Source organism: Poecilia latipinna, unplaced genomic scaffold, assembly GCF_001443285.1.
Source record: "Poecilia latipinna isolate Pla-1442-1.1 unplaced genomic scaffold, P_latipinna-1.0 Scaffold2263, whole genome shotgun sequence".
Taxonomy (NCBI): Eukaryota; Metazoa; Chordata; class Actinopteri; order Cyprinodontiformes; family Poeciliidae; genus Poecilia; species Poecilia latipinna.
In genome coordinates, this window is record NW_015114879.1 from 77,844 (window position 1) to 100,892 (window position 23,049).

Consider the following 23,049-nt stretch of genomic DNA (forward strand, 5'->3'; position numbering starts at 1 on the left):
AAAAATGAATTTCTAAAAAAAAAAAAGGGAAAAAACACCACAAAAAAAAAAAAAAAAAAAAAAAAAAAAAAAAAACTTGATCAAATAACTACCACAGAAGTGTAGGCATGGACCGGTACCAATGTCATTGTATACCTTGGATTTCAAAAGTTAGTTTTAAAATTGTTAAAATGTCTCCAGTGTATTACCCCTATGATTTTAAAAGACGCCAAATATTGTCCTGAAGGGAAGAAAATCTTTTCAGGTTAATGGAGTCAATGATAAGTGTACCTATCCCACTTTTGCTGAGACAAATTCTGTTGGAATTATTTCTGGTCATGAAAAACAGACAAGGATGGAGTAATAACCAAAGTAACACACCTATCATCCTTAACAAAGGACACTTTGCACTTCTCTTCAATGCTCTGTATATTTTTTGCTTTACAACATAATTCTGACACATGTTGAGTAGTTCCAGTACTGGTTTTGTTCTAAAAGGAACAGAAATATGAAACAGATATTGAAGATATCTGCATAAGATTGCCAAAACAAGGGTGGACAGAGAGGTGAATGTAGACCCACAGGATAATAGTCTACATGGCAATTATCATAGTGAGGAGTCAGTATTATAGTAAATAATATATGGTATTATAGCAGCTGTAATTCATTGAGGATTTCTGCAAAGATTTGTCAGGTGGTGAGCAGAATATTAAAGGCCACATCTCACCACCACACAGTCCATACAATGCTTTATTTATAGTTTAGCTTGAAATAATTGACATAAACCAGATGTTGCACAAGTTCCGAAATATATATTTTTAAATAACACAGATTATGAAATTGCAAAAATATTTGCCTAAGATCACAAACAGAGCCACACAGCAAGGGAACGACGACCCGGTGGTGAACACAGCAGCAAAATGGGTTCTTGTTAAAGACAAAATGAGGAGAATTTCAGTCAGAATATGGCCAGGATTTAAACAGAGGTAGACAGATGAGCATCAATACTCCTGTCAGGACACATTAAAGGTGTGTAGTGGTACATGTATGGACCACAACAACAAGAAGACTGGACTGACTCCTGTAAACTTTTAATCTTGAAAACTATGTGAAACATTCAAGTGTTTTTTTTTTTGTTTGTTTGTGATAGCTCTAAGGGTTAGAGCTGCATTTTAATTTGAAGATATTTTTTTTTCTCCATGTAATCAAATTAATTCACTCAGAACAGTGATGACATTTATCACAAGCTCCTAAACGCTGCCCTTCAAGAGAAGACGTTTATCAAGAAAGGGCAGAGAATGACTATTCTCCACTTTACCGAAAAATAAAACTAAATGACAAAATTGTGAAGTCATTTACCGGATGTTTTCTTGCAGAGAAGGTGCATTTAGTGACGTGCAGCTAATGGGACAGAACAATCCACGCACTGTTTGTCCTGAACTTGTGGCTTCGTGTCAACTCAACCTATGGGGCTTAATGTGACTCACTTGTTGTGAGGATAACTTGGTTGCCATCATAAATATGCTGTCAGTAGGTGCATCTGTACAAAATCGATTTGTAGTGCCTCTTAGAGCTAAAGCTAGAACTGGTGCTGGAAGCATTATGAGACATGACGATTAAATTTAATGCATTTTTATTCTGTACTTTTTTCAGCTGTATCTTTTAAATGTGAATTAACAAATAATGAACAGCAGAGGATCAATTACTGTATAATAATCTGCTACATGATTTTGACATTCATCGGAATAACTGTTGCTTTTCTGGCTTACATGAAAATAATTCGACTCGGACTTGTCAGGAGTCACAGATCAGTGACATGATCTAACATTCCAATACTTTTTTAAGTACCGTGATGCATGAGGTTATCATACAGCATTCTTTCACAATGTCACACCAGCCCATGCCTACAAACACATCATTTTTCTAATAAATTGATAAATAAATACTCTCTTCCAAGAAACTGACATTCCTTGTAACATTTTGCACCAACATCCTGGCTCCTTCCTACAGAGAAGGGCTTTTTGTTGCCCAGCAGTAGGTGTTCGTTTTGACTGTCACTTGGCTGGTGGGGAGGCAACATTTTTTTCCACAAATAACCACAGAATGTTTTTTGACTAATCTTCTAAAACAATCATAGATAGCTAAATTATATTATTTATGCAAAACTAGAACTTTTAATTGCGACTGAAAAATGTTAGCAATTTAACTTAATGACAATTTTTTTTTAATCACATATCTAAAAAGAAGATAAATAAAACTAAACACACAAATTTACAAAATAATTAAAAAACAAATGTCAAAAAGTAACTAAGTGGAGTAGTGCAAAGTGGTGGTACCTGTATCACAGTTAGTACTACCAGTGGGTGTTATGGGGTTAACGGTAAACGGTAAAACACCCAGTCCAGAGCCTGGGAGCATCGTCAGGACCGCAGCCGTCCGGTTCAAATGGCGTCAGGAGAACACAAGTTATGACTTATTCAAAGAAAAGCAGTTGCATGTCACACACAAACACACTGTGGAGCAAATCAGTCACCGCATGCACAAAAATGTTTTCCTTTTCGGGGAGTAACTCGAGGCAGCCAGCCAAGTAACACAGTCCTACAGTAACACTTAATGAACTATGAAGCTCCGCAGGGCAAACCCTAAACCTCGCACCCTCGCACATCCTCATTGGGGGAGGAAAAAAAAAAAAAAAAAAACACTCCCCGTTGAGCAGCCCAAAACACAAAACTGCAAGGACACCGCAAAGGAAGGCAAGCAGCTGAAAGTGCAAAAAAATTAAGAAAAACTGACACCACTTTTATTTAAGATTAAATCCACAAAGATAGAAAATGTTCTCGTTCGCAAAACATTTCACGAGGCAGAGTTTATTTTCAGACAGATTTATCAGCATTATTCTAACATTTTCACCCAATTTGTCGTTTTTTTGTTTGTTTTTTATCCCGAGCCGTGTTATCGCTTTGAAATATGAGCAAAAGTTTGTGAGGACACTTGAGGAAGCCAAGGGGACTTTGAAATGTAGGCTGGCAGGTTTTTTCTCCACCCTCTACAAACCGCCAAACCGCCCAACCATTCAGCCAATAAGCCCATCCACTGCCAGGCAACAAAGCACTCACCCCTCTAATCAGCTGCACAAAGCATTACCAGCAGCCCCAAATAAATCTGGAGACTCACATGTCTTGCAGCAGCCGTCTACATAGCTCTGAACTACACCCCCGCTCTGCAAGAAGAGAGGAGAATTAAAAAAAAAACAAAAAAAACCCCTTAGAGTTATAATAAAATCTTATTCAAAGGAAAATACAGCTACAGACACTTTTATTTGTACCTCTGGTAAAGATGTGTAAAAGATCTTAAATATACTAATACTAATCTTTTATTTTTATTTTACATAGAATAATGTAATTCTGAAACCTTGTTCGTACAGCTCACTTTTGCCAACAGTACGTGTCTCAGTTTTCACCTGTAACATTGTCTGAGGTTGGGGGAATAAAGAAGAGGGATCTTTGGTTATCTCTGCCTCCATAATCTCTGTAGATCGTTCTGATTATCGCTCGCTTTTCGTGCACATGCGTCTCGCCCACTAGGGCTTCACTGGATTTAGAACTCGGATACTAGTATGGCCACACAAGAAGGGCTTTGTGATTTTGACACAGATGAACCAATTCTGAGCTGACCACATATTTGATCGTCAAAGCAGCGGTTGAAATTTACTGCTAGAGACCAGGAAGTTTTTCATTTAAAATGTCCTGGTATTTCAAAGTGTTTAGTGGAAAAACAGGCCCACTGCAACACACACCCTCAACAGTTTAAGGAGACGAGCTACTTTGTTGTAACTATTAGGATTCAGCATAACAGTTATTAAAAACTCAGATTTCATACAGACGCATGATACATTTTTCAGTTTTAGATGATTTGATCCTGACAAACACATTCGTGGAAACAGTAAACTAGAGGAAAAAAAAACTGTTTCTCTGATTAAAATATAGACATTAATACCCTGTAATGACGACATCAAATCCTGGAATAAGATATTCATTGGGATAAGAAGAATATTATCCAACCAACTCACTCCTGTGGGAACTCTTTATGAATGAAAACAGATCACCCTTCCACATATGTATATATATATATATATATATATATATATATATATATATATATATATATATATATATATATATATATATATATATATATAGTTTGAATCACAAGTGATTACTTATCTCTCTCTTATCTCTCTAATTTTGAAGTGTCTAAAGGCAATTCTGTCAAATCTTAATTATACCACAGGGAGGTAGGAAGTCATGGATTACTAATCAGAAGGACGATTAGGGAGTACCAATAATTAGAGCATCTGTGATTTTGCTAAATGTAATAATTTCCCAACTTATTTATTTTTTTTCTGAATGAGATTGTGCCACTACAATAAAACACAAGTTTGTTTAAAGATTTGCAACATTTTTACCACGGGTGAAAATAAAGTAGACTGTCCCTGAATCTCATACTAAACAATGACACGCCAATTTTAAAGAAACATCCAACAACATGTATGAGTAGATTTAGAGGCTCTGACCTGAATACATTCTGAATCATTAAAAGGAGGGCAGATAACACCAGATGCAAGTATCACCGCTCCGACCGCTGTCTCCACGCAATCATAACGCGTGCAGTTTTCCACCCAGGAACTCCCTGCCTGCACACAAACACAATAGCAAAGTTTAAAAGACCCTGCAACGAAAGAGTGGTTAGCACATGCAGCGTGGCTTGCTCTTACAGTGAAAAATTCTGCTGTCCCATTTTCGTTGGTGAAAGTACAAGAGATGTTTTTACAGGAGCCACAGCACACTTGAGGGTCTGTAGAAGGGACGTATGCCTGGTGCTAAGACCAGGAAGTGAATCAAAAAATAAACAGGAGTTTTAGCCCAGCTGAGATGAAAATCACAGAATTGCTGTTAGCATTGATATGATCCGTCATATTTCGTGCAGCACCACACATACCGATCCACACTTTTGGGAGCAGTTAACAGAGGTGATTTCCATTGCATAGAAGCCAGTCTGTGGGTCTTTGTAAGGAAGACACTGGACAGTGTAGCACAGCTCTCCTTCAAAATACTGGACCAGGGACTGGCCTGGACCCAGAACTGTCACTCCTTGGAAAAGGCACACCTCAGCCTTCTCTGTAAATGAACACAAATAAACATGCAATATATGATCATAATGAACACGATAAAAGTCTGCTTTTTTTTGGTAACTTGAATCTTTTGACCCTTTGAGCGAAGGTTACGCTTACGACATGCATGCTGAGGACAGCCACAGTTGGTGCTGCTGTCAGGAACTTCAACCTGCACCTCCCCCTGAGTAAAGAACAAAGTGCTTACTTAACTGAATTTGCTTGCTTTCTGGCGAAGAGCGACTTCTGATACAGCGCTTTGCTTACTTACCAGCTGACACATGGGGAGAGCTCGGTCTTCACATTGACATTCTGTGCATAAGGGAAACAAAGTTAAAGAGAGCAGTCGTGTGAAACTTTATAAATACGTGACGGGCATAGCAACTCTTCAGACAACTGCGCGCATCAGCCGAGTAGCAAATAAAGTGCATGTGTTGCCGTCCATTTACCACAGTGATGCTGGGGACAGCAGTCACCGGGTGCAGCAGTTTCAACCAAAGAGAGACCAGGTGCACAGCTCAGAGATGATTTAGGGCATTGATTAACATCACACACTGCGGAAAAACGGGAGTAAACGTATTAAAAACACAGACACAAATGCACACGGATACACAAGCCAAAGCGCTTACCGCAGTGGTACTGGGGACAGCAGCTGTTGGTGGTATTTGGATCGACAGCCAGAATTTCTCCGTGAGAGCAACTGGGAATGGGTTCAATGCACGTCTCGCACACTAAAATGGACAATTACACAACTAATTTATAGAAGGATAATGACATAAGTCAAATCTGACAAGCAATTATAACTTACCACAAAGGTAAGAGTAGCAGCAGGATTTTTGACCCCTGACCTCGACAAGGAACTGATCTTCTCTACAGTCGGGAGCAAAGACAGGAGGGCACGCCATAGGGTCACACTCTGAGGAAGATGAGGTACAGATGGAGAAGGTTGAATAAATACGTGTTTCATTTGATGAATTATTTGCCAGTCTTGCTGCCGATAACTTTTAAATGTCTTTGTGTTTTTTTCCTGCCCACAGACAGCATGTCTGCCCAGCTGATCCTGTGTTTCGCTGTCACTTTTCTGGAGGAGGCCGTAGCCAAAGCTGTTCCAGGCATTAACTTGATTGTTTTAGTTTGTTTTTCTCCTTGATCCAGTGATTCAGCGTTTAATGGTGTCTATTTTCTCTTTTTTACCTATAGAAAGTAGACCTGCTTTTGACCTTCAATGTTTACCAGTTTCTTTTTAAAGGACAAAGCCAATGAAGTAGCTTTTGCTTCCTTCAGATCTGTGTATTGTTTTTCTACAAAAAGTGAATCTGGCTCATTGCTTCATGGTTTGGCTTTGTCTTGTTCTATGCAGAGTCATGAAAAGAGCGACTGCTGCTAATAATTATGTATTCTTTGATTTTCTTTCCCATGGAAAGAACACCTGGTTCAGTGTTTCTTTCTGAACAAAGGAGTCATGGTTTCAACTAACTGAGTGCCCTTTGTTTTTTTATTTCCAATAGAGAGTATCCCTTGCTTGGTGCTTAAGTTCTATTTTTTCTGGATAAAAGCAATTAGCCCAGATTTAGCTGCAATTAATCATTTGAGTACTGTTCAGTTTTCTCACTTGTGGCTTAGTGTTTTCCTGTTTATTTGTGTTACTTTCAGTTGTTGCTCTCTAAAAAAATACTAATGGAACAGTGTTTCTGTACTTTAGTGTTTGCTTCCAGTTCTTTTAACCCCTTGTAAAAGAAAACTACCCACAGAATCTAGTTCTGCTTCTGGCTCTTGCTGTTAAAAGGAAGTGATTTTGTTACTGTAAGTAATTTGATATGAATCAGACCAAACCAATTGCATTTGACTTGAACTGAACTCTGCAGTGGTGGATATGAATTACATCTGACATTTGTTGTGAAAATCTAAAAAATAAATAAACCGAGACAATTTAATTTCGATTGAAGCAAAACTATTCAAAAGAAGGCAGAATTAAAGTTTGCACATTACCACATCGGTATTCCGGGCAGCAGGAGAGTGCGCTGTAACCAATGACCAGTCTGTTTCCATTATCGCAAGGTGGAGCTTCACTGTCACAGATGGTCATGTTGCACTCTGACAGGCAAAGAAAACAATAATATAAGAGTTCACTTAAAAATGATCTCTGATAACCAAAGGTACTTCTCTTGACTTTGATACTGAACTCACCACAGATCTTCTTAGGGCAACAGGACCCTTCCTCCAGTACATCCAGCACATATTCTCCCTCCCTCTCACACAGCGGCGTCGGGACAGCACTGCAGTCTGGCTCGACCGCCACCACAGAGCCGTTCTCCATACATTTGTACAGGCAACAGCTTCGAGTGGAGCCGTTCCACACCTCTCCTGGGGCCCGGGGGTTGCCTTCGTTGTCTGTGCAGACTGAACGAACCACAATTCATTAAAGAGAACACGTCGACTCTGTGGGAATGTATGTGTTTGTAAAGCCTGAAAGTAAAGCAGAATCCTGGACAGAGCCATTTTCATCACAAAGGAATGCTTTTACAAGCCTCTTCACGCACCACATCGATCTTCGGTGACACAATAGGGAGAGTCGGCTCGGTGCAGGATGGTTCCACTGCGACACACGCACTCCTCCCTGATGAAAGAGCAGGTGGTTTCCTCGTAGTAGTCTTTGTTCAGACAAGTGCGGCTGTTGCAGGTGCTTACACAGGGCTGATACTCTTTACCAGGCGGACACCTTAATGCTGCAAGACGACAGGATTGCGAGCAATCAGAGAAACACAAGTGAGCACACATTTACACACATACAGTGCCTTAGAAAAGTATTCATACCAATTGGGTTTTTCCACATCCCACAGGTCACAGTCAATAGTAGGTTAAGCAACATTTTGCTGCAATAACAACTTAAAGTCTTTTTGGGTATGCGTCTACCAGATTTGCACATCTAGAGTGAAACATCTGCCGATTCTGCACTGCAAAATACTCGAAGCTTAATCTGATTAAACAGACGTTTGCGTTGGTTTTGTCATAAGACCCCAGTTAAACACATTGATGCTTGTGGTGGTTGTGAACAGAGACATTTTCAGTTAAACAGTAAATATAAAGTTAAAGAGGTAGGAACACTTTTGAAAATTACTGTAGGAGACTTATTTGCCTGTGTGTTCTTACGACAGAAGTTGTGCCGCCTCCAGCTGATGCAGACTTGGTGCGTGTAACAAACTGCCACATAAGCAGCCAGAAAGTCACACTGATGATCCTTGTAATGCAAGTCTCCTGCCCACATGATGTCACAGAACTGCTCTGGAGGCACCTGAAAATTTGTATTGGATTTTGATATGTCAAAATTATAATTTATTAATTTTATTCTCAAAAAATTAAAAAAATGATTACGTAAAATGTTTGGCAAACTATTTGGACTCAATTGTCACCTGCTTAATTTATAAACCGACTTGTATACGTTTTGATTCCTCAAATGATGACAAAGTAAGTCAGCACCTGCTTCAAAATCAGGTGTGTGAAACACAGTGTGGAGCCTTGATAGTACCTTGCTATGACATGGTGTGAAGGCTCTCTGGGTGAGCATAGACAGACAGGTGGAACAGTCCCCTGTGGTGCAGTTGTCTCCCACCCTGCGTGTGTGTTCGGTCTCATCTGTCAAATGGACTCTCCACGCCTGCAGAAAGAGCATCATGTCTCCCACCTCTCTGACCACCGTGCCGTTCGGGAGTTTCAGGTCATCTTCTGGATTCCCATCACAGCAACCTGGCAGATTGGGGAGACAGCTGTTTTGGTGCTGTTGGTGCAATTCAAGTTCCATTGCTGCTTAGACAGTGAGCAATAGAAAGCTAAAGGTGAGATAATTGCCTGTCTGGAACTGTGTAACGTGTCTAAATGGCTTTTAGAATCTCAAACTGTCACATCCAATAATGGCTCTAGTCAATGTGATCCAGCGGTGCAGACGTTAAGCCTTTAGGCGCTGAAAAAACAGCACTTAGATAAATGAGGCTGGTGCTGATGAGCGTGGTGTGTGTGCATGGACTCACCACACAGGCCACGAGTGGGGACGAACGCATGACTAGGCGCGTTGTACTGCAGCACCATAATCCCTGTGCTGTGATACCACTGTATGCTGATGCTGCCAGGTGTGTGGATCAGGTACATGCTGCCTGTATCTTCCACATAGAGGGAGTGACGTGAGAATGGGAGCTTAGCAGGTCTGTAGTTCACAGTCACCTTCAACCACATGAAAAAAAAAAATCACTCAATTCTGAAGGAAAATTACGTGTTTGCTCGTGCGTTAGATAAAGTAAAGAGGGGAACCTTGCGATCGAGTCTGTTGACAATGATTCTGTAGTTGGAAGTAGTGATGTTGAGCTTCTTGAAACAAAGACCAGATGTTCCACCAGTAGGACTCTGGGGAGGATAGAAATTACAGATGGCAATAACACTAACAGTGCTTTGCAAAGTTTTCCACACATATATTGAATCTTTTCTCAAATTTCATGTTATATTCAGAAAGTTAAATGATTTTTTTTTTTCCAGATTTAAATTATATCAACAGAAATGGTATTGGAAATGGAAGAAAATGATAAAATGGTTATCAAATAAGTTGATGAAAAAACAACAACAACAAAAGATATCTAAAATATGTGGCTTGCATTTGTACTCAGTCTCCCTCCTGGGAATATGGGGGAGGCTGAAGGTAGAATTACCTTCTGCTCTAATTACAGCTTTACTTTTGTTGAGGTATGAATTTTTTAAAGTCTTGTCACAGATTCTCAGTTGGCTTAAAGCCTGGACTTTGACTGGGACATTCTAACACATAAATATGTGATTTGACAGAAATCACAGCCTTGAAGCTTTGCTAAATGTTAGAATCGTTTTCTTGTTGAAAGGTGAACGTTCACTCCAGTAGCTAATATTTAGAAGCCTCTAACACATTTTCTTTTAGGATAGCCCAGTTTTTAACTAAATCCATTTTCAATCAGTTCTAACCAACTACCCTACAGCATGATGCTGGCACCACTATATCTAATTTTGGGGATGGAGTTCAGGATGATGTGCAGTTATTGTCTGCTGACACACATTGTTTTGTATGTAGCTCCTAACAACGCTTTCAAGCCTTCCCAGAGCAGTTACATTTAAACTGAAACAACCTCTATTTAACAAACAGGTGACTACTGAAGATTGTTCTATATAGAAGTATTGGAGTAAAAACAGTTTCATACAAATGCACCCAATGATTTCTCAAAATCCTTTGAAATCCTTTTTGTTTCAAATGAAAAACCGGCCATACTTTGTATTGGTGTATCATAAACAATCAAATCAAAGTACACTTTAGTTTGTAGTTGTAATGTGACACACTGTGAAAAGGGTATGAAAACTATTGCATGGCACTTGGGACCATTTCGGCAGAGAGAAATTAGCTGCTTTTGCCCAGATACAACAGATGCAATTGCTGGCAGATGACGTCGTCCACTCACAGTTCGTCTGATGGAGTTTACGCTCTAAAAGCAAAACAAAGGATAAACCTGAGACAAATTCTTCAGATTTTATTTCTTTCTCTTTGTCAGATGTTTTGATGCTTCACCTGGCTGGTTGGACATTTCTCCACTGTGCCAATAATCGTCTCTCTCGGCAGGTTAACCAAAATGTAAGAACCGTTGTCATACAAGGCCACATTGTTACCATCAAATGTGATCACGCGTAGATCTGACATCACAGTGCAGCGACCTGAAAGAAGCAAACAGCAGAGCTTTCAGGAAGAAGGCGATTCAACCTAATTATTCTTCTAAGGTTTACAACAAATCTTACATGGGCACTGCCACAGTGGGCAGCAGGGGTCTGTGTTGATGAGGATAGGCAGGCCCAGCAGACTGCACTGAGGGGGGGCAGTATTGTAGCGACAGTGGAGAGAGGAGTTGTGAAAGAGCAGCTCTCCGTTGAAACAAATTAGCTCGGCACACTCATCGATACGATAGGAGAATGGAGGCTGTGGACACAGTTGACATATTTGGAGTGATTTTTTTTTTTTTTTTTTTTACATTAAATGGTTTATTTTTTAAGCGGCTATCTTAGTGTCAACATGACATCACACAAGACATTCCTATGTATGCAAGTTCACACTCCATAGTAGCTCATTGTCTTTCTAAAATAAACGATTAAATGATTAAATCATGCCAACAGTCTCAGTCTTTGGCTTTCCTCCAAATATTCTTCCTGGGGATTCATAAATTGTTATCTTTTCACGATGCTAAACCATAAATTGCATGGTTTCTTACTTCCAGATAAGATGCTACTTAAAAAGAATCATACATGTAGCTTGTATAATATGCCAGATGTTTATTTAGTGTTCAAGAGAACACGAGAGAGCAAGACACTGAGGAGATAACAGTAAGGAGTTTAGTCCATTCAGCCTTACTTAGTTATAGAAGACTTCTATAACATCCATCGGTCCTGAAACAACCTCGATTTGAAAATGTTGCCAACAAGATTGACTATTTGTCTTTGGGCATAAATTTACCTGGAGAAGTAACACTTACTGTGCATGGACCAGTGGGCCAAGGGATCCTGGTAGACACTTCTTCAGTTTCAGGGCTTGTGATCATCTCTGTGCTGGTAACAGTGGTGGGCTCAGTTGAAGGAAGGGCTGTGGTCGTTTCCACTGAGGTGGAAATCTCTGTGGTGATTGTTGTTTCTGGTTGTGACGTAGTTGTGGGCGTGGTTTCAGGTACAGTCGTGGTGGGGACAGTTGTGATGACGGTGGTCGTTGGTGGCAGGGTGGTTGGGGACGTCGCAAGCGGTGTAGTTGGTGTGGTAACCTCGGGAGTAGTTTTCGGGACTGTCGTGGGTGAAGTGGAGGGAGTAGTTGAGGTGATCTCTGTGGTTGGAGTGGGGCTCATCACGGTTGTACTGGGGGTGGAAGTCTCAAATGGAGTCGTGGTAACGATGGTTGTAGTAGAAGCAGGAGTCGTGGTTGGAGATGTTGTAAGCAGAGTAGTGACTGGTTTAGTGGTTACCGTTGTGGTGGGAACAGTCGGTGCGGTGGTGGTGGTGGGTGCAGATGTGGTGGGACTAACAGTGGTGGAGGAGATTGTTGTTGCTTTCGCGGTTGTAGTTGGAGTTGGTGGTGGCGTAGTGGTTCTGTTGGACCGAGTCACATATGCAAAAGGCGTTGGAGTTGAGGGGAGCATAACACCTACAGGAGACAAGTTAGTACACATGAATGCACCATAAATCATAACCTTTTACACGATTTAAAGACAAAATCATGCTTGCACTCACAGTCCTCTGAGTAGACACAGCGTCTTGTGACTTCATCCAGCACCATGTTTTTTGGGCAGCGAGGGAAACAGCCTTCCACCCTATAACACACACAAACAGTTGCGTTGCCAGACCTGATCATAGATTACGTTGGTAGTACAGCAAGGGCCCGTGTTGAGCCAAGCTTCTTACGGAGGCAGGAACTGGCAGCGGGTCGCATCTGGATCACTGCATGTGTGCACGCAGGGACTTGCACAAGCCTGATAACGCCATTCGCACATCATGCGGTATGGTATAACAAAAGGACTGTCTGCAGTAGCAAATGATAAACATATTAGTTAGCTTTTTCTGTGTAGTTTGAATAGGTGCACAGACAGTGAGCCCGATAACAATTTGGATATGTAAGCATGAGTGAAATCCACACAATTCAGCAGTAAAATTTGCACAGCATGCAGAAGACAGCAGACATTCAGAAGATGCATCATTTTAGTTTAAAAATAAGTTAATAGAAATGAGTTTTCAAAAAACTGATGAATGTAAAAGACGAAAAGGAGAAAATGGTACAATAATATATCGCATTGTTAGTGCTCAAAATACATGTGTGTTTTTTCTAAACAGAAGTATCATTTAAAAATGGGTTTATTATGGACAGAGGGGTAAGGGCAATACTTTCTGGGAACATTTTAATCACTCAGTGGATGTGTTTTTTTTTCTCTGCTTCTTTATAGTGTTCATGTCATGCTGTTTTATTGCATATCAAAAGACTCCACAGAGCAGTGCTAAAATGCCATGAGCAGCTCTGTATTTAGGCTTTTGTGTCTTTCAAAAAAAGAAAATGACTAGTCAGGAAATAGACCTATCAGCAACAGTACTCTGCAACAGCTGTGATCGTTTTCTTTTACTCTTGGCCTGCTATGCTTTCAATTAATTCTACATATTGCCATTTATATGTCACTCGCATAGTACAAGTTTATTAGTCTTTATATTTTTGCCTGGAAATGTGTAAGCCAAGATATGGCAACACAGGTTAGATGCTATTGTAAGTCAAGGTAAGAAGATGTAGAAAAATAATGTTGTTCTACACTTTTTCTCTTTGATTAAAAAAGGTAATATATTAAGATAAAAAAAAAGATGAAAAAGAATACAATAGCCATTATGAAATATAAACTATATTACACTTAAGCTCTGGCTAAGGTGATTTTTTCATTGAAAAAAAAAACATCCAATGTTAACCAATTTAAAATCTGACTAAATGTTAAAAACATGCAAGTCTGTTTCTCTGTCACTAAAAGATGGAGATGGAAATAATTTGCAGACCTCTATGAGGATAAAGCTTGTAAACCTGAACAGTTCATGTCTTCTATTAGATTTTTGTGTTGGAGTAGCACAAACGTGTGAAGAACAAGAAAAACAATGCACTTTTTTAAGTCAGGGGATAAAAATCTGAAAATGGATGAATGGATGTGCCTTTTTGTTCAACATCCCTTTTCTCCTTTACTTTGACAACCCTGAATAAAATCAAGTTCAACAAACCAAACTTTTAACATCTTGCTGAGCAATTTTCTATTCATCATCAGGAAATAAAAAAGATCATGGCGCAACTGCAAACCGACAACTATGTGGTTGTCCACCAAAACTGAAAGGGCAGAACAAGACAGCAATAATTAGAGACGCTGTCGAGAGTCCCATGGTGGTTCTGTAGGAGCTGCAGAGATGCACAGGTTGGGTAGATTTGTTAACAGGACAACTTTTTGTTGTGATTAAACTAATCTGACTTTGGAAGAAGAAAGGTGACAAGAAAGCCATTGTAACATCAAAGTTTATGTGTTGGTGTAGCCTTGCTAAATATAACTTAGAATTTGTTGCAAGATTTGGAAGTTTATTGAAGCTCTATATTCAATCTGACTAAGTTTGAGCTATTTTCAAAGCAGAAATAACCAAAAAGATGTTAAAATATAACTGCAGTATGACATGCTACACTATGCTGTACAAAGTATTGACTCCAGGTGCTGAACACAAAAGCATTCCTCAGTTCTTGGATTTTTATTTGAAAAACAAAAAACAAAACAAAAAACAACAAAAAAAAAGCATTTCAAAAACTAAGTCTATCTTTCTAACATTTTACAATGCCCTATTTTGTGTCTCATGTTATATTCCAAAATAATTAACTTCATGTGACTGCAACAGCATGTTCTGACCCTCGAGTGTGAAGCTGCTGCTGGTCTTGAAGCCCTCTGCAGTGCTGTATCTCTGCGCTCGAGCCGCTCCGCGTGTGAGCGTCAGAAAGACTCCAGGTTGGCTGACCACTTCGAACGAAGCGTAACCTGGTAGAAACAGACCCTGGTGCTGGATGAAGGTGGCTCTGCGGCTAAACTCTGGCCCTCGACTCCACTGCTCCAACTGGAGACGGCTGCGTCCTGACACTGTGAAGAAGTAGTTTGGCCTCTCTGCAGATTCAAGGGAAACTACAGGAACACCTGAAAAAAGCAAGACATTTCTAATTAATTTACAACATGAATAACTGTTAGTTTATGCAGTGATGGATGCTTACGTGATGTCCTGTTCCTCCAAAGCCCTGTAGTGATCATGAAGTTGAACAGAATGCCGGGAGCTGGCAACTGTCCCGGTCTTTCTCTCGTAAGTGGAAACACTGCGCTGCTGGTACGATTCACTCCAAACATGGTGTCATTAAAGACAGCACTCACCAAGGAAAATGGGCCATCGCCGAGCTCTTTGGGGAAATGAGGCAGAATAACAGGAAATGAGTTTGACAACAACCCCTCTGGGAATGCATATAAACCCATAAACAAAAGAAGAAAAGAAGATCCTCACTTGTACGCACCTTGATTATAGTATTCGCAGTCATAGGCTGAAAGAGACCATTCAGAAGTGTTTAAAATCTCAGAGGTAGTAACATCCAGAATTCACGATTTCTTCCTAAAACCGTTTGAACTTTTCACATTTTTTAAAAAACATTAAAGCATCAAACTCCAATGTGTTTTATTAAGATTTTATGTTATCAAGCAACACAAAGCGTGCCTTAAAGTGGAAGGAACATGATGCATGGGTTTCCAAAAAAGTAAAAGAAAAAAAAATCTGAAAACTTTTGATTTCTATTAAGCCCATTTTTTAGATAGTTGAAGCTCAGCCAGCTCAGACTGTGAGCATCTATATTCATGTCTTCACTAAAGACTCTCAATTGGATTTAGGTATAGACTTTAACTGGGACATTCTAGCCTATGGATGAACTTTGGCCTCAACCGGCTCATTGGAGTTCTGGTGTGTTTTTAGCTCCTTCCATCAACTCTGATCAGCTTTGCTGTCCCCGCTAAAGAAAAGCATTCCCATAGCACAATGCTGTAATCACCAAGTTTGTTCCAGGGGTATGGAGTTACTTCTCTACCACATACGTTTGATATGTTCACCACATGAGTAATGGAAAACTCAAAATTAGACTTCATATGAGATTCTTAGAAGAATGGCTTTCTTTCTTGCCAGTGCAACTACTGTAAATGTAGGAAAAGGTTGATCTAGAAGGTACTAAGCATACAATATGAACTGACAATTGAAAGTATTGTGGGTGAATATAGATGTATGGTCCAATTTTTAATGAAAAAAAAAAGCAACAATATTTAAAAATAATGGTTAGTTTGTCCTACCAATTCCTAAACATGATGTTGGTCTGTTACATAAAATCCAAATAATACACATTGAAGTTGAAGACTGTGAACATTTTGCAAGAAGTATGGCAATAAAACACTTGCTTCGGTCTGTCTATGCGAGCATACTCACGGCACACAGAGGGAGACCTCCAGTGTATCGTGACCCCCTGTTGGCAGCATTTGTGTGCATACGCAGCAATGGACGTACAGAGACACTCACAGTCTCCCCCGCGGTTACAGTTGCAAGTGTCTGTTAGGCAGTTCCTATAAAACCAGGCCACATCAACCTGAAGGGCACGCACAACATGCATACACGGTCACAAACACAGAAACACACACACATAATCATAGACTGAACCAGGCCAATGCTCGCTGGGAGAGGCTGGGGGAGGTCTTGTTTATGGGATGAGTAGTTTTTTAATAATTCAGAGGAAAAGGATTGATGTGATATCAGGACAAAGAGAATGTGGGTCGGATTCTAGTGCAATATATCAGATGGGTGCTAAGATGAACAGCCGAAATACCCCGGGCAAGATTAACTGGACCTCCATTCTTTGACAGCAAGTATTATGATTCACTTAAGCAGCACATTTCATCCCCATAGTACTTTAATCTGGTAGTTTCTAAACTTGTCAGTGTTACGAAAACAAGAAGAAGAGACTTGGAAGACAACTATCATTTACCCAAGCTTAAACATATATATTATAAACAATCCAAAAAAAAATAACATCGTAATAAAACAAGCTATGATCATTGTTTTTATCTGTTGTAAAGCAGCAATCAAGATATTTTTTTTGTTTGTTGACTTTTTTTTTTTTAATAGACGTGGTTGTGCATGTCGTTTCATGAACCATTGCGAGTTTCAAAACCCTATTTTTGTTTGAAAACACTGGTTAACATTACATCACAACTCATTAATATTATGAAGACTGTAGACATGACTTAGATAACAGACACAGCAGTATTAGAATAAAAATGTATATTTTGCCAGTGCTGCATGTCAACAGAAATAATGTTTCTTAATCACAGGGGACCTAAAAAAAAAAAAAAAAAAGTAAAGTTTGATTCAATGTCAAACACAAGAAAAACAGGTGCTGCGAGTATTTCTAAACAGTACAGGTAAATCTAGTTTAATCGATTTTAGTTTAGATTCCTGTGGATGGTATACACCCTGGTTAATAATAAAAAAATATGCTCAACTAGGATTGCCATGACCACACAGATTTGAAATAGATAAGAAAATCCAGCACTAAGAGGAGCTTCTGTGTTCACATGTTCAGGATTTTCTTTCATCTTTCAAGAAGCAAACCTCTATAAACATTATTTGTTTGCATTTAATTGGTTGATTATCCAAGCAAGGTATGTGCCACACTCACATTTATGGCCCACAGACTGTTTCTGTTTATGCAAACATGGCTCCATCTACTGGTAATAAACAGATAAACAGTACTTCAATCTAAAAAAGAAAAAACTCTGTGTGTGTGACGGAGAGAGAGAGATTGTGGAGCCCAGCAGCTGGTGTGCGGTTTATCTCTTAAATAACAAAAAGTGTATTTGCCGGGGATCAGTTAAGAGTCGTTCCCATAACCCCTCTGCAACCCCTTCTCCCCTGTTACAAGCCGGATAACCTTTCCGCTGCAGCATTTACTCTGCATGAATGTGAGTTGGTGACTGTGTCCGTTTTAGTGGCACTTACCACGTTGTGACAGGGTGCAAAGACATCGCTGTAGAGGAGCGCACACTCCCTCTTAGCGTACGGCTGTCTCCCCAAGTCCCGTTCACACGGTCGCTCAACTATGTAGTCACTTTCACACTAAAACACACACACACACGTACACGCACACACACACAGAGGGAGATCAAGTGTCTGATTACTCTTAAATATCACAGTGGACTCGAGGGAGACCAGCTCACGAGTAACTGGGAGCGAGGGAGGAGTGAGCGAGTCAGGTCAGGGAGACGTTTATAGACAAAGACAGAGAGAAGAAAGGAGATGAAGCTGAGTCATACCTGTCCCAGGGCCCAGCTGTTTCCAAATGTCTGCGCGTTATTGACTTCCATGTGGCTAGAAGTGGTCATATCATTCACTGTCACACTGTCAAAATTTCCACACAGGCCACTGAGGAGACCCTGGAGGAAAAAAAAAACAGAGAAAGAAGTAAGGTTTAAAAGTTTTTATACTCCTTTAACTTTTTCACTTTAAAACAACAAACTTCAGTGTATTTTCTTGGGATTTATTTGAGCGAGTCAGGGGCCTGACACAAAGTGGAACATAATTGTGAAATGGAAAATGACAGACGGTTTTCTGATTTTTTTTTCTTACAAATCTAAAGATCTATTCTTACTCAACACTGTTTGATTTGGACCACATTCTTATAAACCTGAAAAGATCATGTTCTTTGTTCACACCTTCCAATGGGGTCCAGCTCTTATATGTACAGTAGTCTTGCGGTCCCAGAGGATGGTCAGATCCTGACTGGAGAAGTGGACCACGGTGTAGTAACCTGCATTCCAGATCTCAAACTCTGACTCTCGACCCACAACAGTAGAAGGACTCTGAAAGGGGAGTAAAATATGGGATAGAATTTAAAATAAAATAAAAAATAAACAGGGCTCTTTGAAAAAAATTTAGTTACTCTGTGTGTAAAGAATGTACTGGATTGCCAGAGTTGTCAGTGAAGTAGATCTTGGTCAGTCCCACATGAATGACCAGTATTTTCATGCACACAATGCCGCTCTCATAGCAGTCCTTGTTTTGGGCAACAATGGATACTTCGGTTTCTCCAGCACTCTAGTGAGAGATGAAGGGGGGGAAAAAAAAAGATGTTATTCCTGCGATTATTCTCATTCCTGTCTGACTGTATGCAGAGAGCAGCTGCAAACATTTTTATTTGTGTCAAGAATTGTGGAAAAGCCAAAAGCATCTGTCCAATTTGAATAACGTGGGGCCGACAACACAAGGAAACAGTATTGAGACGCAACTCTGACCTGTTTCCCAATTCTTTTTTTAGGCCTGAGCACTGGCCAGCAGTCGGTTGGGTCTGAACCAGAATGTCTGTTCTGCTAATTCTAATTCTATATCCCTGGGAGCGCAGGAGCCCTGGGGTTTGATGTGAACACTGGTTTCTTTGTATCACTTTCAGCTTTGCTCAACGTCTGCTTGCGTTACTGCGGCCCACGCCCAGCTGCGCTCTCACTCACCCACAAATACACACAAACACACTTTTAATCTGCTCTAATTAAAACCAACTCTTTCTTTTGAGATTAGAAATGACCTTAGATCTTGTTTCCCCAGATTCAAATCAGCCTGGGGCCAGGAAACACTAAAACGACGTTCCTCCGCACATGCTAACTCACTGCTAGAATCCCGTGTCGTGCGTGACGCAAGCAGAAGAAACTCACTTTAAGCAGGTAGACCTGGCAGTCGGTTTGGTAGTCATATTCAAGGCCATCAAAGGTGTGATAGTGTCTGTCGCTGTACACAGTACACACAGCTGGACATGGAGAGTAGCTGCAGTTAAAATAGCCCCGATGGCACACACTTGGAGGACAGGTGCGCCAGAGAAGAGAAAAAGATGGAGCAGATGTGTGAGTTAAATGAGTTTGTTTTTCTTATAGATTTTAAGTTTGGTCCATTACTCTAGATTTCAGGGCTTAGCGATTAATGTATACTATATTAAAAGAGAGAAAACAACAAGTACAGGAGACATATTTACCATCTGTAGCAAGATGTTTCCACAACTTGTCCAGGCAGGTATTCAAGTCCAAGCCACGCGCAGGGGCAGTTCTCTGGATAGTAGCATTCCCCCTGGTGCAGCACGAGCCTTCCGACAGACAAAACACCAGTGGAATGCAAACACCTTGCAAGCAAATATATTAAATCCTAATGCTGCACTTTAGCTCATTAATTAAAATTGATTACAGATTCAGATAAGCTTCCAGGCAGCCACTGCTTTAATTAATGCTAGCTGGTAAGCCTTTTAAATCCAGGAAATCTAATAGAGGTCAAAATCTCTTCGGCTGAGTGACGAACAAATTAAATTTACACAAGATCATAATAACTAGCTGAGTGGTCATTAGGACAAATGACTGTTATGATAGTAAATAGACATTGTTCATTGATAGAAATGTGTTACACATATTGTGCATCACAAATGTTTTCAAACCCCCTTCATCACATTTTGTTATCAAAGCAACCGAATCCAGTTTAAATTAGCCCCATTTTCTTTCAATAGCTCTAAATAAAATGTAGCACAACAAGAAGTCACCTAATACGCAAATAGTTTCTGTTAGTGAATAATATCTAGATAAATTTAGCTAGTGCAAAAATACTGGAAGAAGGTAAGCCTTTCTGTTACCCTGGAGGACAAACACAGCCTGGTATGCACAGTGTGTTGGGAGGGCAGGTGAGGTTCAACATCAGGTTACGGCAGGTCGGTGCACAAGCCACGCCTCCTCTCTGCTCTCTGCAGCTGTGGTACACTTTTCCTTCTGGACACTCTCCCTCTTCTACGCTGTCTGGTTCTACAACATTCAGACGCACACATACTCGGCAAAATCAATGCAACAGAAGCTGCCAGTCATGAGAAACAAGCTTCAACTTCAGAAACGAAGCTCTTGATTACAGCCAGCGAGGCGTAGCCTAAAACAGGACTTTGTTGCTGGAATGAACAAGAGAAGGAAATGGGACAGAGAGGGTACCTTTTTCTTCTGGCTCACACTCCATCTTCCCACTTCTGCACAGGCTAGTGAAGGAGACATGGGAGAGAAAGAATCAGGTGTTAGTGAAAGGGAGTAATGTTATCGAACACAATCTTAGTTTAAGAGCTTTACGTCTCATTTGATAATCGCTGAAGCTTTTATTCCTTCTCAAAGAAATCAAATGGTGTATTCAGGTATGACAATGACAATGTGTAGGTAGGAGAGAAGGAGAAGAATGTTCTAAATGTTCAGACCGAGTTGGAGCAGCTGCGACATACCAAGGGCCAGATGCAGTGAAGGTCACTTCTCCTGGCTGCGACACACCACCCATGGAGTAGCAGTGACACTGTGACCTGATGAGAAACCCAATGCATTATTTTGATGCTTTCCATGTTGACTTACAGAAAAAACAACTGGTGCAAGCCAGTTCTCGGTTGCAATCAGAATCACTTGTTTTTAACGGATAATTTAGGAGATGCATCGGTCTTACAACTGCACACAGCGCCTGCGCACATCGTCATAGTAACTGCCATCTAGACAGGCGCAACCTTCGGCGCAGTCAGCTGGGCTGCAGGTCTCGGTGTTGGCAAGACCACGACAGGACCGGCCACAGGAAGACACGCATGAGTGGTACTGCATTCCTCCCAGACATACAACTCCTAAAGCAGCAGCAACAACGAACAAAGCTCAACATAAAATATCACAATTTTTTTTTTCTAATTAAACACATAAAATAGCGATTATTTCTATTAATGTTGATGATTATGGCTTTCAACCGTATAAAATCATAGGAAACAGTCGCCTACTTACCGCACTCAGAGACTTGCGACCTGAAATTAAGGTCGACTCCATGTTTGGAGCAGAGGTAAGCGTAGTGAGCCAGCGCAGTGCACAGGCAGCTGCTCCCACAGCGACAGGCCTGGTAGCGGCACTGCTGCTGGTAGATGTTTGGACTAATGTAGCCATGACACGGAGCAAACACACTCTCCACAAGCACATCACACTGGGAAGCATAATATGCTGGGCCACATGCAAAAAGATCATCATGGACTGACCGACCAGAAACAGACAAAGCTTCAACAGCAAAATTTGTGAAAAGAATTACCGTTGTGCTGGTTCGTCTCACACGGGTCTACAATGGGCAGATTAACCGGAGCGACACAAGCAGACGACACTTTCCAAGCATTGGCGTGAAGCTGAGGAGTACCTTCTATCATCCCTGCTGGAGACCTGCAAAAAAATCCATGACTAAACTTCACAAAAAACATTTTTAATATTTATATTCATATGGATGGAACATCTTTACAGGAAATCGTCTCGTAGGTTTCCGTTAAAAGTTCCACAGAGTCCCAGTGTTTGTCCACGCCACTGGCTGCCGAGCTGCAAGTACACCCGCCCTCCTTGGCCATCATAAAGCAGGCGTAAACCAATCCCTGTTTTTAGCTGGGTAACCACAGAGGTCAGTCTGTGCACATTTACTGCATCTGTACATCCAGAGAAAATGATTTGATTTTACAAGTTATGTTCCATAACTAAAATATTACATACTTGAAATGTTTTTTGTTTTTTTTTTCTAGTTTCAACTGATGCTATTATTTATTTGCAGCTTCTACCGTCAACATAAGGCAGGGTGGGGGTTGGGTTGACACCGATTATCACCTCCCCTTCTCTGGTCAAGGTGATTTGATGACTTGCATCTTCATCCAGCACCACTGTCACTGACTGAATGCATACCTGATGCTGTCGTGAAACAGAGTGACAGAATACCAGTCACGTCATGAAAATACGCAGAAATACACACACACACACACACACACTATATTGCCAAAAGTATTCACTCACTCATCAAAGTCATTCAATTCACAAGTGCTAAACTTTGCCAACACATTTTGGACAAGTACATGTACACCTCGGTACACGAATTGGCAGTCTGTTGAGCTATAATTGGTTGTTGAGTCCTGACCTCAACCTGATAGGATGCAGATATACTGCACATTTCAGGAAGAATGGTCAAATATTGCCCTAAACACATTTATAATCCTGTTCCTTAAGAGTTGAAGCTTAGAAAAAGGTGGGCCCAAAAGGCTTTAGCAGTGAGAAAAATTGTCATTAAAAATTGTGGGACTTTTCCAGTCCCACTTCCTGCTGTAATGCCGTATTAGATGTGAATTTGCTTTTATCTAGACCGTTCCATTGTCATTTTGTCTCTGTGTTCACAGATAGCACAGAATGATTGAAACAACATTGAATCAATGTCAGCCAGAAACATTGAATCAACGTTGAACGCTGACA

At 40.5% G+C, this 23,049-nt stretch overlaps 1 protein-coding gene across 1 annotated transcript in view; it reads right to left on the reverse strand.

Annotated features, from left to right (window-relative positions):
* The window catches only part of otogl (otogelin-like), a gene marked incomplete at its 5' end in the record, with an annotated part of 26,650 nt that extends 4,153 nt beyond the window's left edge, over positions 1-22,497 (reverse strand). The window contains 41 exons of the mRNA XM_015018309.1: positions 2,316-2,387; positions 3,154-3,199; positions 4,553-4,672; positions 4,754-4,858; positions 4,978-5,156; positions 5,270-5,333; positions 5,421-5,461; positions 5,599-5,703; positions 5,779-5,880; positions 5,958-6,065; positions 7,139-7,243; positions 7,337-7,549; positions 7,690-7,875; positions 8,300-8,441; positions 8,676-8,893; positions 9,175-9,364; positions 9,452-9,544; positions 10,615-10,638; positions 10,722-10,864; positions 10,946-11,123; positions 11,674-12,329; positions 12,416-12,495; positions 12,587-12,704; positions 14,593-14,871; positions 14,946-15,125; positions 15,237-15,263; positions 16,187-16,343; positions 17,753-17,869; positions 18,067-18,186; positions 18,466-18,612; positions 18,713-18,847; positions 19,459-19,597; positions 19,773-19,880; positions 20,415-20,580; positions 20,758-20,801; positions 21,036-21,110; positions 21,248-21,416; positions 21,568-21,777; positions 21,863-21,987; positions 22,064-22,241; positions 22,371-22,497. Of these exons, the coding sequence (XP_014873795.1) occupies positions 2,316-2,387; positions 3,154-3,199; positions 4,553-4,672; positions 4,754-4,858; positions 4,978-5,156; positions 5,270-5,333; positions 5,421-5,461; positions 5,599-5,703; positions 5,779-5,880; positions 5,958-6,065; positions 7,139-7,243; positions 7,337-7,549; positions 7,690-7,875; positions 8,300-8,441; positions 8,676-8,893; positions 9,175-9,364; positions 9,452-9,544; positions 10,615-10,638; positions 10,722-10,864; positions 10,946-11,123; positions 11,674-12,329; positions 12,416-12,495; positions 12,587-12,704; positions 14,593-14,871; positions 14,946-15,125; positions 15,237-15,263; positions 16,187-16,343; positions 17,753-17,869; positions 18,067-18,186; positions 18,466-18,612; positions 18,713-18,847; positions 19,459-19,597; positions 19,773-19,880; positions 20,415-20,580; positions 20,758-20,801; positions 21,036-21,110; positions 21,248-21,416; positions 21,568-21,777; positions 21,863-21,987; positions 22,064-22,241; positions 22,371-22,497 (5,791 nt within the window). The remainder of the gene's footprint in view (positions 1-2,315; positions 2,388-3,153; positions 3,200-4,552; positions 4,673-4,753; positions 4,859-4,977; positions 5,157-5,269; positions 5,334-5,420; positions 5,462-5,598; positions 5,704-5,778; positions 5,881-5,957; positions 6,066-7,138; positions 7,244-7,336; positions 7,550-7,689; positions 7,876-8,299; positions 8,442-8,675; positions 8,894-9,174; positions 9,365-9,451; positions 9,545-10,614; positions 10,639-10,721; positions 10,865-10,945; positions 11,124-11,673; positions 12,330-12,415; positions 12,496-12,586; positions 12,705-14,592; positions 14,872-14,945; positions 15,126-15,236; positions 15,264-16,186; positions 16,344-17,752; positions 17,870-18,066; positions 18,187-18,465; positions 18,613-18,712; positions 18,848-19,458; positions 19,598-19,772; positions 19,881-20,414; positions 20,581-20,757; positions 20,802-21,035; positions 21,111-21,247; positions 21,417-21,567; positions 21,778-21,862; positions 21,988-22,063; positions 22,242-22,370) is intronic.
* Between the last annotated feature and the right edge of the window lie 552 nt (positions 22,498-23,049).